Here is a 12,048-nt window from a genome sequence, read left to right as displayed (position 1 = left end):
AAAAATATTAAAAATCAAAAAAAAAAAGAGTCTCCAGCCCATTGTGAGCAGATCCATTCCTCAGGCAGGTTGCCCTGAAGCCAAAAAAAAAAAAAAAGAAAAGAAAAGAAAAGAAAAAAATCTATCTGCAGATAAGCATGCCAACCAGCAAACAAAGTATTACACAGCTACTGCTATACTTTGACTGTGGAGCACATTCTGTTATTAAAGGTATTGCTACATGGAATAACAAGTTGGCCTGCTATCAAGATTCTACCTTGACTTCCTCAGTGATGGACAGTGACCTAGAATCATTAGCTGAACAAACCCTTCCCTAGATTAAGTTGCTTTTGGTTGGGATGTTTTATAACAGGAAGAAAAATGAAACTAGGACAAGCCATATGGATTCTTACTACTTCATAAGCAAATTAAAATATGTTAGTTTAAAAAGGGAGAAGGGAAATATCATTTATGGCTAGATAATGGTACTTCTGGAAGCTATGAGTTATAAAAAAAAATTCAGTGCCAGGTGGCATACCTCCTTAGAATCTGTTTCTCAGAGAGCCACTGCCCACCCTCCAAAAAAATAGTACAGATTTATCATTCTTCTTCATAGTCTACTAGATGATAAGATTATATTGCTAAAGACATTTTACACTTTTGTTATAAGATATAAAAATAAAATCAGGCAGGAATTGTGCTGTGTAGTTCTCCACATTCTCTAGTTTTCATGTTAACAAAAGGTGGTACACAAGCTGCTGGGGGAGGGGGGGAGTCATCAACAGACTTACTCAACTTTGAACTCTATGAACTATGATACTAACCACCAGGAAAAATGACACCCCCCCCCTAGTGCAATAGCAGTACAACTGTTGTGGTGGGTAACCAACTGTTCTTGAAAAGCCACTGGCAACCCCCAAAAACAGTACAGATTTATCATTCTTCTACATAGTCCACTCCACAGGAAAGAAATCAAGCCTGGTACTGTAAACTTTGTCAAAAATCCAGGGCTTGGTGGGGCTAGAGTCTCATAATCCTATTGACATTAAAACTGTCTTCTAAATATTTACATTTATACACATAGACAAATACTACACCCAGCCATAGAGATGCTTCTTTTTGCCACAAATTGTACTAAGTGCAGAGACTTATGTCTGTTCAAGGTACTGAGGGTAAGTGACTGTTGAGTGCTCTGCCCTGAATAGAGCATTTATACTACCTTCCCTCTCAAAAGCTCATAGGACATCATGGAAAAATAAGAAGGACAACATAAATATCAGAGGGTCTGGAGAAAGGATATGAAGTACTATCCTCTTGGCACGACACAGCCATTCCAATCATGACCCTATGGGAGATAGAGAGGTCTGCACTAGTCCTGCACAAGACTGGACCTGTAATCAAATAGTCATAGATTGAGGAAAGGCTCATGGAACCCTACCTATCCCTTCTGAACTATTGGCTAGTGATGGATTCTGCAGCATGGGCAGTTATTGTCTTCAGTTGTATACCTAACAGTGAGCCCATCAGCTTCCACTGGATAATTCCACACTCATGCTTACACAGATGCCCTGGTTAAACTCAATGGATCGCAAATCACAGTGAAACATGTCATTATGGTAAATGGTGGGTAGTAGAAAGGAAGGAGAGTTGACAAGGGTAGAAGGGAGACTAGAAGTGGTGGGTATAAAAGTCATCAGAATGCATGTGTGAAATTATCAAAGAACAAACAATAAAAAATAATTTGGAGAGTAAAGAAATGGGAACACTTTTACATGGGTCCACATGAGTGATTTTCGAGTACTTAATTAGAAAGTCTCTAATAACTCCCCCTGGGACCATGGTACTCAGAAGAATGTCCATTCTATTTCAATGCTCACATGCAAATTCCCTTTGCTAATTTTCATATTAAGTTTGGGATTCATAAAACAGTGCCCGTGGCAATATTGGGATAGGAAGGGAAGTCACAAAGATGTGACTCCCAAGATCTGTCCTTCCAAGGTGAAGGCTAAAGAGATGACATTGAAGCCAGCCATGGCAAATCTTCATAAGGCCTTCACTTATGAACACAATGTTTCTCTCTACCATCTACATTGAGGTTTTAATGGTGTGCATTCATGGTTGGACTCTGAAGAATTTAGGTAAGGACACTGAACTGTCAGAGTGTGACATACCATAGGTTGTGCAGAATAACAATTGTGAATAATGTAGTTAAGGTGCTGCAGAAATAACTAAGAAGTCAGGCATGCCTTCAGGAGAAGGAGCAACAGACACGGGCTCAGCATAGCAAAAGAGAAGGAAGGATTTCCTAAGGAAACAATTAGTTGGAAAAAAAGGCATGTTTTGTTCCAGTTTAGGATTTAGGATGATCCTTTGGGATCATGAAACCTTTCTCTACAAAATAATTGCCTCTTTTTAAGACCCCCAAATTCTCTTTTAAAACTGGGAACATTTCAGAGGCAAATTTATATGCATACTTTGCCCATGGCTGACTGAGTCTCCTTGACTTAATCCATAAACAGAAATATTCTGAAGCACAAAGATCCAGCAACCAAACTTTTGTTCCATTTGACCAGTTCCCACAAATCTGTTCAAACAAAAAGAACAAGTTGGCTCAAAGAGAGAGAAGCATTTTACATTTTGCCAGTGTCTTTATATGCAATCCTTGCTTGTTAGGAAAAGAGGATTATATGTTATAATAAAAAGAAAAAAGAAAAAAAGGAAATATCCAAGTTAATTGGGAGCCTATGGCCTCCTGGAGACTTTACAAACATTATCATATTTATTCTTTACACAGCTTCATGTTATGTAAATGTTATGCTTTCCCAGATTTACAAAGGAAACTGGAAGAACCTAAAGGATTCATTCCAAGTAAGAACAAGAAGGAGGAAGAAACAGAATTCCAAACCAGTTATGTCCTGTTCTTAAGTCCTTAACTTTGTCCTGTAATTAATACAATCAAGAAGCCCAGTAAAACATGGTTTTCTCAAGATCAGAAAACTACTTTGTAATCTGCATCAGGAGAAAACATCTTTATCTTTCATCTTTAATACCAAGACAGAAAAATGAGCAAAATAAGTTTCTTAAAGACTGGGCCTGCAGCTCAATGATAGAGTACTTGACTTGAGTGCTTAAGGACCTAGGTTCAATGACTGGAGAGATAAGACAGGTAGACACAAGTTATTTCTCTATGTAATTTTTCAAGGTCACTGGTTTCCAAAGCTTGCCTAAGCATGCTTCTTAACTGGACACCGACCAGAAACTATATATATATGTCTGATGGTGGCAGGTAATTACATCAAATTCAGATGCTAAGAGTAAATATATCTCTCCACTCTTAGTAAATGTTTGTCCTGTTGTAACCATTGAGGGCCTCCTCCTTGGACATTGTTGAGAAATTGAAAGTCAAAGATGACTTTACAACTCACTTGTTAAGTGATGTACTGCATATCAAGAATTATTGTCTTTCTATACTTTATCTTTAAAGCTAGAATAGTCCTGACTGACCTGATCAGTCCCAACTGATCTGAGAAAATACAGCAAAGGAAAATTCCTCTCAATCATAATAAAAGAATAGACAAGCTATCAAGGAATATGTGGTAGCTGTCATTATGTCCACCTATGGTAGAGTGAATGCCAGAAATTATAAATTCAAACTTGAACAGACATTATTTGATATTTCTTCACTGGAAGGGAAAAGAAGGAAATTTACCTTACCAATTGTCAACATTACTCCAGTGATAATAGGTTTGGGGGTTCTGAGAAAAAGGGAGCGTTGTCCTTCAGACAAGAGAACTACGCATACTTTAGCAGAGCAGTGTGGTAGAGGTCTGAGTGAGAAGCTTCAGTCCTGCCAGACAAAGAAAGATGTCTGATCTTAAAGGTTTCTTTTGCAAGATTTCACTTTATTTTTTTTAACTCTGTGTATATGTGGAGGCAGTCTGTCCTCACATGAGTGCAGGTGCTTGGAAAGTCCAGAACAGGACATCAGATCTCTGGAGCTGTAGTTACTGGGAGTTGTGAGCTGTCTGGCCTCGATACTAGAAACTAAACTTGGATCAAGTGTTCTTAGTCTCCAAGTCATCTCTGCAAATCCTGACTGTGGTGGTTTCAATATGCTTCACCCAGGGAACGGAACTATTAGAAGGTGTGGCCTTGTTGGAGAAAATGTGTCACTGTAGGGGTGGACTTTAATATCCTCCTCCTGGCAGCCTGCAGATGATGCCAATCTTTTTCCTGTTTGTCTTCCGACAAAACCATAGAACCATGAGAATCCATGGAATTCACCAGAGCCATGCCTGCCTGGATGCTGCTATGCTTCCTGCCATAATGATAATGGACTGAACTTCAGAACCAGTAAGCCAGCCCCAATCAATTGGCATCCTTTATAAGAGTTGCCTTGGTCATAGAGTCTCCTTAGAGCAATGGGAACCTAAACTAAGACACTGACCTTAAGGGTTTCTTCAGGAAAAAAAATCATGCAATTAAAGAATCAGATCTACTTAATATATGAATAAAACTGTCTCTACTGACATTCTTTGTCATCTTATTATTGTTGTTGTTTAAATGCCATCATTTTCCCCCAAACTGTGAGAATCTATGAAATGAAATTTTAAACTTAAAGGGTATCATTTGTGTGACATAGCATGTAAGAGGTGAAAGAAAGGTGATGGACTCAAATTCCATTGTGACAGGAGATAAGAATGGTAAAATTCACCCTTGGAAGTGCTTGGGAAAAGTTAGGAAGGAGTTCCTTACATAAATCAGTTTTAGATTTGTGTGTCCTAAAATTAATAGGAGGAGGGAGGTAGTAAAAGACTGAGGAATGAAGATCCAGGAGAAATTTGTCCTATTTCTACTTAGCCACTGACTTTCTATATTACCTTGGAGTTTTTATTTTCTTTCATTGTGCTGAATTTGGTATCACCAAAGTGAGATAATAAAATCTATCCCTTGAGCCTCAGAATGATATTTTTTTAAAAACCACTGTATTTAAACCTGTGGTGGTTCCAAAAATAATAACCTCTATCCGTGTGGATCCATATTATGTTATTAGAGAGTGGTAATTCATTTCAGTGGCTGTAAGACATACAGACATACAGACAGACAGACAGAGCACACATATATGAGAGTACATACATGACACTGGCAAGGTATGGAAGTCAGAGAGCAGCTTGTAGGAGTTTGTTCTCTCCTTCCACCATGTAAGTTCTGAGAAATGAACTCAGGTCTTCGGACTTGGCAGAATATGCCTTTACATGCTGAGCCGACTCATCGAACCCTCAGTGGCTTTTAAACTTTAGAAACAAAATGTAGTAAAATTTGGCTATTTGGATTTTCAGAGCTAAATGTAGCCTAGAAGTTTGGCTCATAAGGCTCTCTAGAGTTTCTAGAGGTAAGTTGTAGCAGACTTCCCAAGTCCCCACTAAGTACAATATGAGAACAAGTGGCCTAGTCTAAAGAACAACGTGTGCTACTAATAGAGTGATCAAGTGATCAAGTGCTTTCCCTAGATAACAGCAAGTTCCTAAAGAACATGCTGCAATTGCATACCTGTGCATGTTCTGTCTCTAGGGGATGCAAGTCATACTTTATTGCTTCAATAATACTAGCATTTCCTTCAAAGGTGTAGACAGAGGAGGAAGTAACATTCAATGGAGCTGGGAAATCACACTAAGGTGACTGAATTTATTTTTTGTGGCCTTACCCAATCTCAAGAACTGAGCTTACTCTTATTTTTCTTTTTATCTATTGTTTATATAACAACGGTGTTTGTAAATGTCACCATCATGGTCACTGTGACCTGGGAGTCCCGCCTCCACACGCCCATGTACTTCCTGCTTCGAAACCTCTCTGTGTTGGACATTTGCTTCTCCTCCATTACTGTTCCAAAGGTCTTAGTGGACCTTCTCTCAAGAAGAAAGACCATCTCTTTCAATGGCTGCTTCACTCAGATCTTTTTCTTCCATCTGCTTGGTGGGGCGGATATTTTTTCTCTCTCTGTGATGGCATTTGATCGATACATGGCCATCTTCAGGCCTCTACACTATGTGACCATCATGAGTAGAGGGCGGTGCACAGCCCTCATCGCAGCCTCCTGGGTTGGAGGCTTTGTCCACTCAATTGTGCAGATCTTTCTCTTGCTCCCACTTCCTTTCTGTGGACCCAATGTTGTTGATAGTTTTTACTGTGATGTCCCACAGGTCCTCAAACTTGCCTGCACTGACACCGTTGTTCTCGAGCTCCTGATGATCTCAAACAATGGCCTGATCACTACGCTATGGTTTGTTCTTCTCCTTGTATCCTACACAGTCATCTTGACAATGCTGAGGTCACACACAGGAGAGGGCAGGAAGAAAGCCATCTCCACCTGCACCTCCCACATCACTGTGGTCACCCTGCACTTTGTGCCCTGCATCTATGTCTATGCCAGGCCCTTCACTGCCCTCCCCATGGACAGAGCTGTCTCAATCACCCTAAATATAATTGTTCCTGTCCTGAACCCAATGATCTACACCCTCAGGAACCAGGAGATGAAGTCAGCCATGAAGAGACTCAGGAAAAGACTCATACTTTCTGAGGTAGAATAGTTCCATTATTTATTGTGGAAAAGGGAAACATATAATTGAGTCTTTTCAGGTTGGGACTCAGCTATGTATAATTAACTATAGTAATATGGTGTGCATATGAAGAATATGACACATAAAATTGTTTGTAAACATAGACATCAATAGAAAGTTAAGCAAGAAGAATATAACCTTTGACGAGCAAAGAATAAACGAACTATAATAGAAGCAGCTGAGTTGCCTATCAATGGTCTGTAGAACGGGGTTTTGATTTTGAGACATACAAGGGTCATCAGAGTCATCTGTCTCAAAATTATAAGTCTCTAGCACCTATATCTCCATTTATTAGCCATTATTCTATGACTTGGGGGGTCTTCTATGAATTGAACAGTTAGTGATTTCTTCCTTCCTTTTTAAATCAACAAATGCTTGTTATAAGTGGTTTTAAAAGATTCCCTGCTGTTGTGCATTCTCTGTGACTCTGTCAAAAGTAACTGTGCACTTGACTTACAGTCTGCCTTTGTAAAACCTTTATATATAAATACATAAAGAGCAAGAATCTGAAACTAGTTGCCTTACACTTAACATCCAACTTGTACATAATTGATTTGAGTGTTTGAAAAATAAAAATTTATATCTGACACAATAAATAAATATTTTTGTCATGGTTATGTATACTGTTTTGCAGCTTCCTTTACTGTGGTATGTTAAAATACAATAAAGTTGTCAAATTAACACATCTAATTCCCCTTTATAGTTTAAATGTCTAGATAGAACCCTGTCCATTTATTCATAGTAAATCTCACTTGAATCCAGGATGAGAGAAACAAAGACATGTAAAAATTGATTCCAAACTCAAATCAGTCTTAACCTTTTCCAATTTTGAGGATTGGGGTTGATTTTTTTTTTTTTTTTTGGACACTGGGTATCATTTGTAGTGCAGGGTGGCCTAGAACTTACTACAGGACCCAAGCTGCCTTCAAACTCACAGCCTCTCAGGATTATGGGTATCAAAAAAAAATTCACAAACTTTGTTAGAACCTGTGTACACAATATTGTGATTACAACAGGGACAAGTAGTATTTGCAGAAACATCTTCACTTCAACTTCCGATCTCTCTGTGTGAGTACAGAGAGGTCTAGAAACTAAACTCCCAGTAATCATATACAGAAGAGCAAAATCATTTCCTATGTCCTCCTGTTCCAATGTATCGAGGAAGGCTGAAATAAAGGATCCACTCAAACGAACCTAATAATTAATAATAGGATCATAACTAATAATAATACACATTCCATATCTAATTTATTAATGGAAGATAGGTTTTGGAAGTTATAAGTTGTAAGAAAAATAATTCTGTGAGCATAGTGCATGGCACATTGTTTCCTTGTGAAGTAGACGAAGCCCAAACACATTGATATTTCTATAGGAAGGCATGGACTAGTCCTAAGATGGGCAAAAGTATATCCAAAGACTATGTGTGAATTCGTGTTAACTCAAACAAAATCATGCCGTAAACTTAGGTCAGATAAGGACAAGCTTTACTAGCAAGAAACTGTACGTTAGAGGAAAAATAGAACATAATGTGAAAGCTTATGCATAGCTTTTTCAAATATGAGTAGAAAATGAAACTGAAAGCTGAAAGCAGACTTATGACCAGAATAAAGCATCTAGAAGTGGAAATTATAATGAACTAAGAAGAAATACTGGGCTTCATCCTGCCTCGCCCCTGGAGTGCCCAAAGCACTGATAGCACGCTGCTTAGAGGAGGCAGACCATAACGGGTGTCCTCAGTCCATGATTTCCTGGGTGGGAAACAGCTGAGTGTGGGACGATTGCTGTGCTTCTCTGTCTCCTGTGTACCCAGGCACCACTGACAGAACCGCTGGCACCACTGACGGAACCGCTGGGAGTTGGGAACTGGGTCCCTGGCCTGAGCGTCCACTCGGAAGAGGAAGACAGAGCCAGGGACGGGTGGAAGCAGCTAGTTTGGTTCCCAGTGAGTGCTGATAGTGCCAAAGGGCGAGGAAAGAAAATCTCCAGTAGACTTAGGCTGAGCTCTTTACAAGCAAAGCTTCCCCTTTTGGTGATCCTTGATGAAGAGATAGTCCTTGCTTTTTCAAGCTGCTTGATTTGAGGGTGGATGTGAATGCAAACACCTTACTCAGGGTGAACTAGGGAATAAATACCTTTTGCAGAAAGGAATGCCCAGGAAGGAAAGCTCACTGCTTAAACACTGGGGCCCATCTAGATACCTTATTAGCACGAAGAACTACAGGTTGTCCTCTCAGTGAGGTGTCATGGTTACCGTGTTCCAGAGCAGGCAAAGTTAGACAAATTGCTGGTCCCATTCTACCAGTCTGAAATTTGAATTTCATGAACTTTGGTTTCACTCAATCTTACCAGTTCTTCGGTCTGGTGGCAGGGTCATTTGCCCCACACAAAAATACCAGTTTAGGAGATAATAGTTGAGAAAAGTCCATAATTGATTAATTAGACAGATGCTCAGATTCAAAACATATCAAAATGGAATATAGAGTGTGAGCTAAGCATATGTAGCAGAGGATGGCCTTGAATGGGAGGAGAGGCCCTTGGTCCTGGGAAGGCTCAATGCCAGTGTAGGGGAATGCTAGGGCAGTGAGGAAGAAGTGGGTAGGGGGGCACACCCTCATAGAAGCAGGGGGAGAAGGAATGGGATAGGAGATTTCTGGGGGGGGAAACCAGCAAAGGGAATAACATTTGAAATGTAAAATAAATAAAATATCCAATTAAAAAAAAGTGAGCCGAAATGAAAAATTCCCTGAGGACTCAATTGTACAATTAACCACGCAGAAGAAAGAATAAAAAAAATTGATGACCACTGAAATTATCTGACCTGAGGTAGATGGGGAGAGGGAACTGGATGGGAGAGAGGACAGGAAAGGAATCTGAGGTAGAGAGCAGTGTGTGAAGAGTGGGAAGTGGGCTTGGAGGGAGAATGAAAACAGGTATGTCATCTCTGGGACAAGCCTGAGGTCTTGGGCAGATGGGGGCACTCCCAGGAGGCTATGTGAAAGACCCTAAGACTTCCAGCAACTAGGGATAAGGAAACTGAAGGAGCCATCTTGTGTAGCCAGGTGGTATTTCCAGTAGAAACACCCACAAAATTTGTCCTTCAACCCAAAATTTGTCCTGCCTACTAGATGTATACAGGGATAAAGATGGAGCAGAGATTAAGGGAATAGACAACCAATGACTGGGCCCAACTTTAGGCCCATCCCATGGGAAAGAACTAACCCCTGATGCCACGGCACTCCATTCGAGTCAGCTTGGCAGGCTGTGAAGCCTTAAAAGCCTAAAGAGTTTCAAGGAAGCTCTCCTCCTGGAGTTTTGGCATTCTCATTCTCATTACTCTATTCCCGCGTTAGTCTGGTGTATGGATCTACGAGCTCTCTTTTAATATTTTATTATAAATGCCTCTTAAGATTAAATTCTGTTATAGTTAGTTTGCCAGTGTTCCAAGATCCCAGAAGCCGCTGAGCTTAGAATCCTGTGAGAAGGCAGCAAGGAAGTTAACCTATTCAGTACCTAATTAAGCATTACAATAGACGGAGCCAGTGGCTCAACTGGTCTGCAGAAAGAGCCAGGGAATCTCACAGNGATAGAAATCTTTAGTACAGGCTACATTGCATAGCAAAAGCAAGTTGGTATACTCTCCTGACAAATGGAGATTCTCCAGATAAGATAAGAATTTAGCAAGGCCTAGGAAATTAGGGGTTTATGATAGCGCATTATTCTTGAGGCCTGCCAAGAGCAGAACCCCCTGGTGCTATCAACACTAAAGTGTGAAATTCTTGCCTGTCATTAAACTGATCCTAGGCAGGACTGCTTTATCTTTATTGTAAACATTTACCTGGTTCCTGCAACTCCTTTTGAGTCATTCCTTTGTTTTGTACCTGGTAACTTCTATGTACCTTGCCTGATATGACTTCCAACCCCTTGTATTCTCTGTACTATAAAAGTTTGATGCTCGACCTGACAAATACATTCAGATTCTACACAACCTCTCCTGTGTGCATCTGTCTGTCATCTCATCCACGCTTTGCCCACCTGCGACTAGAGACCCGTTCCACGCAGACATAGGGACCCAGAGGGTCTGTGGCACCCTGACACTATTAATGATACTCTGCTATGCTTGTAGATGGGAACCTAGTATAACTGTCTTCTGGAGGCTTTATCCAACAACTGATGGAAATGGGTTCATGCACCCACAGCCAAACATTAGGTGGAGCTCCAGGAACTTTTTGGAAGAGTCGGGGAGCAGGGGGGACTGAGGAAGCCAGAGGAGTCCAGAACATCACAAGAGAGAAGTGGGTAGGGAACCCACTCAAGAACCCAAATCCAGAGACTCGGGATTACTAGGCAGATGCTCTGCCAACTAGGCCCCTTTCCCAGCTCCTGTAATAGCGTTATTCCTATTCTGCAACAGAATCAAATTAGGCTTCTAAAACCCACACTAGGACAGGAGTGTAGCTCAGCCATACAGCATCTATCCATCACATATGAAGCCCTCAGTTTGATCCCTAAAGTTGAGAATAAAAACAAAGAGTTGTAAGTTAATCTTCGTGTTCTCCACAGTCTAATGGGTTCCTCTGACTGATCTGTGCTGCTTCCCACCAGCTCACTATACTAACTCTGCTTTGGTCAAAGTGCCCAAAGACTTCCAAAGACTTGTCAGTCTCATAGCTAGAGAGGTGGGCAAGCAGTAAAGAGCACACACTTGCCCAGAACCTGAGTTTGTATCCTGGATTCCATGTTGTCCAGGGGGACCCAAGGCTTCTAGTATCCATAGGTACCTACACACATACACACACACATGAAACACTGTAGCTAAATAAATATTTATAAAACTCGGCACTCTCTCATTAGATTTTTAGAGATAATCCATCATAGGGGCAAGCAAGATGACATGGTGAAGGGTAGTGTCTTAGTTAGGGTTTTACTGCTGTGAACAGACACCATGACCAAGGCAAGTCTTATAAAAAACAACATTTAATTTGGGCTGGCTTACAGATTCAGAGGTTCAGTCCATTATCATCAACGTGGGAGCATGGCAGCATCCAGGCAGGCATGGTGCAGGAGCAGCTGAGAGTTTTATGTCTTCACCCAAAGGCTGCTAGTGGAAGACTGACTTCCAGGCAACTGGGGTGAGAGTCTTAAGCCCACACCCACAGTGACACACCTATTCCAACCAGGCCACACCTCCAGATTGTGGCACTCCCTGGTCCAAGAATATACAAACCGTCACATTCCACTCCCTGGCCCTCATAGACTTGTTCAAAAACATNAGTCTATGGGGGCCATACTTAAACATAGCATAATGCAAATGTATTTAGTCCAACTTTAAAAGTCCTCATAGTCTATAGCAGTCTCAACAATGTTAAAAGTCCAAAGTTCAAGGTCTCTTCTGAGATTCATCCAACTAATTAACTGTAATCCCCAAAGCAAGGCAGGAAACCAGCTGGGCAAA

General features: G+C 40.7%; 1 protein-coding gene across 1 annotated transcript; it reads left to right on the top strand.

Annotated features, from left to right (window-relative positions):
• The first annotated feature begins 5,628 nt into the window (after nt 1-5,628).
• Nucleotides 5,629-6,566, top strand: LOC110285817 (olfactory receptor 4D11-like). Its single transcript, XM_021152256.1, has one exon. It carries the CDS (start codon nt 5,631-5,633, stop codon nt 6,564-6,566), a length of 936 nt encoding a protein of 311 aa, XP_021007915.1. The 5' UTR covers nt 5,629-5,630.
• Nucleotides 6,567-12,048: the final 5,482 nt, after the last annotated feature.

The sequence above is a fragment of the Mus caroli genome, chromosome 19, assembly GCF_900094665.2.
Source record: "Mus caroli chromosome 19, CAROLI_EIJ_v1.1, whole genome shotgun sequence".
Lineage (NCBI taxonomy): Eukaryota > Metazoa > Chordata > Mammalia > Rodentia > Muridae > Mus > Mus caroli.
Note: the sequence above shows the minus strand (reverse complement) of the source record. Positions and strands in the feature narration are given on the sequence as shown.

What these genes read in the sequence shown, in the direction of transcription:
- LOC110285817 (XM_021152256.1), top strand. Translation starts at nt 5,631, where the DNA reads ATGGAGCTGGGAAATCACACTAAGGTGACTGAATTTATTTTTTGTGGC.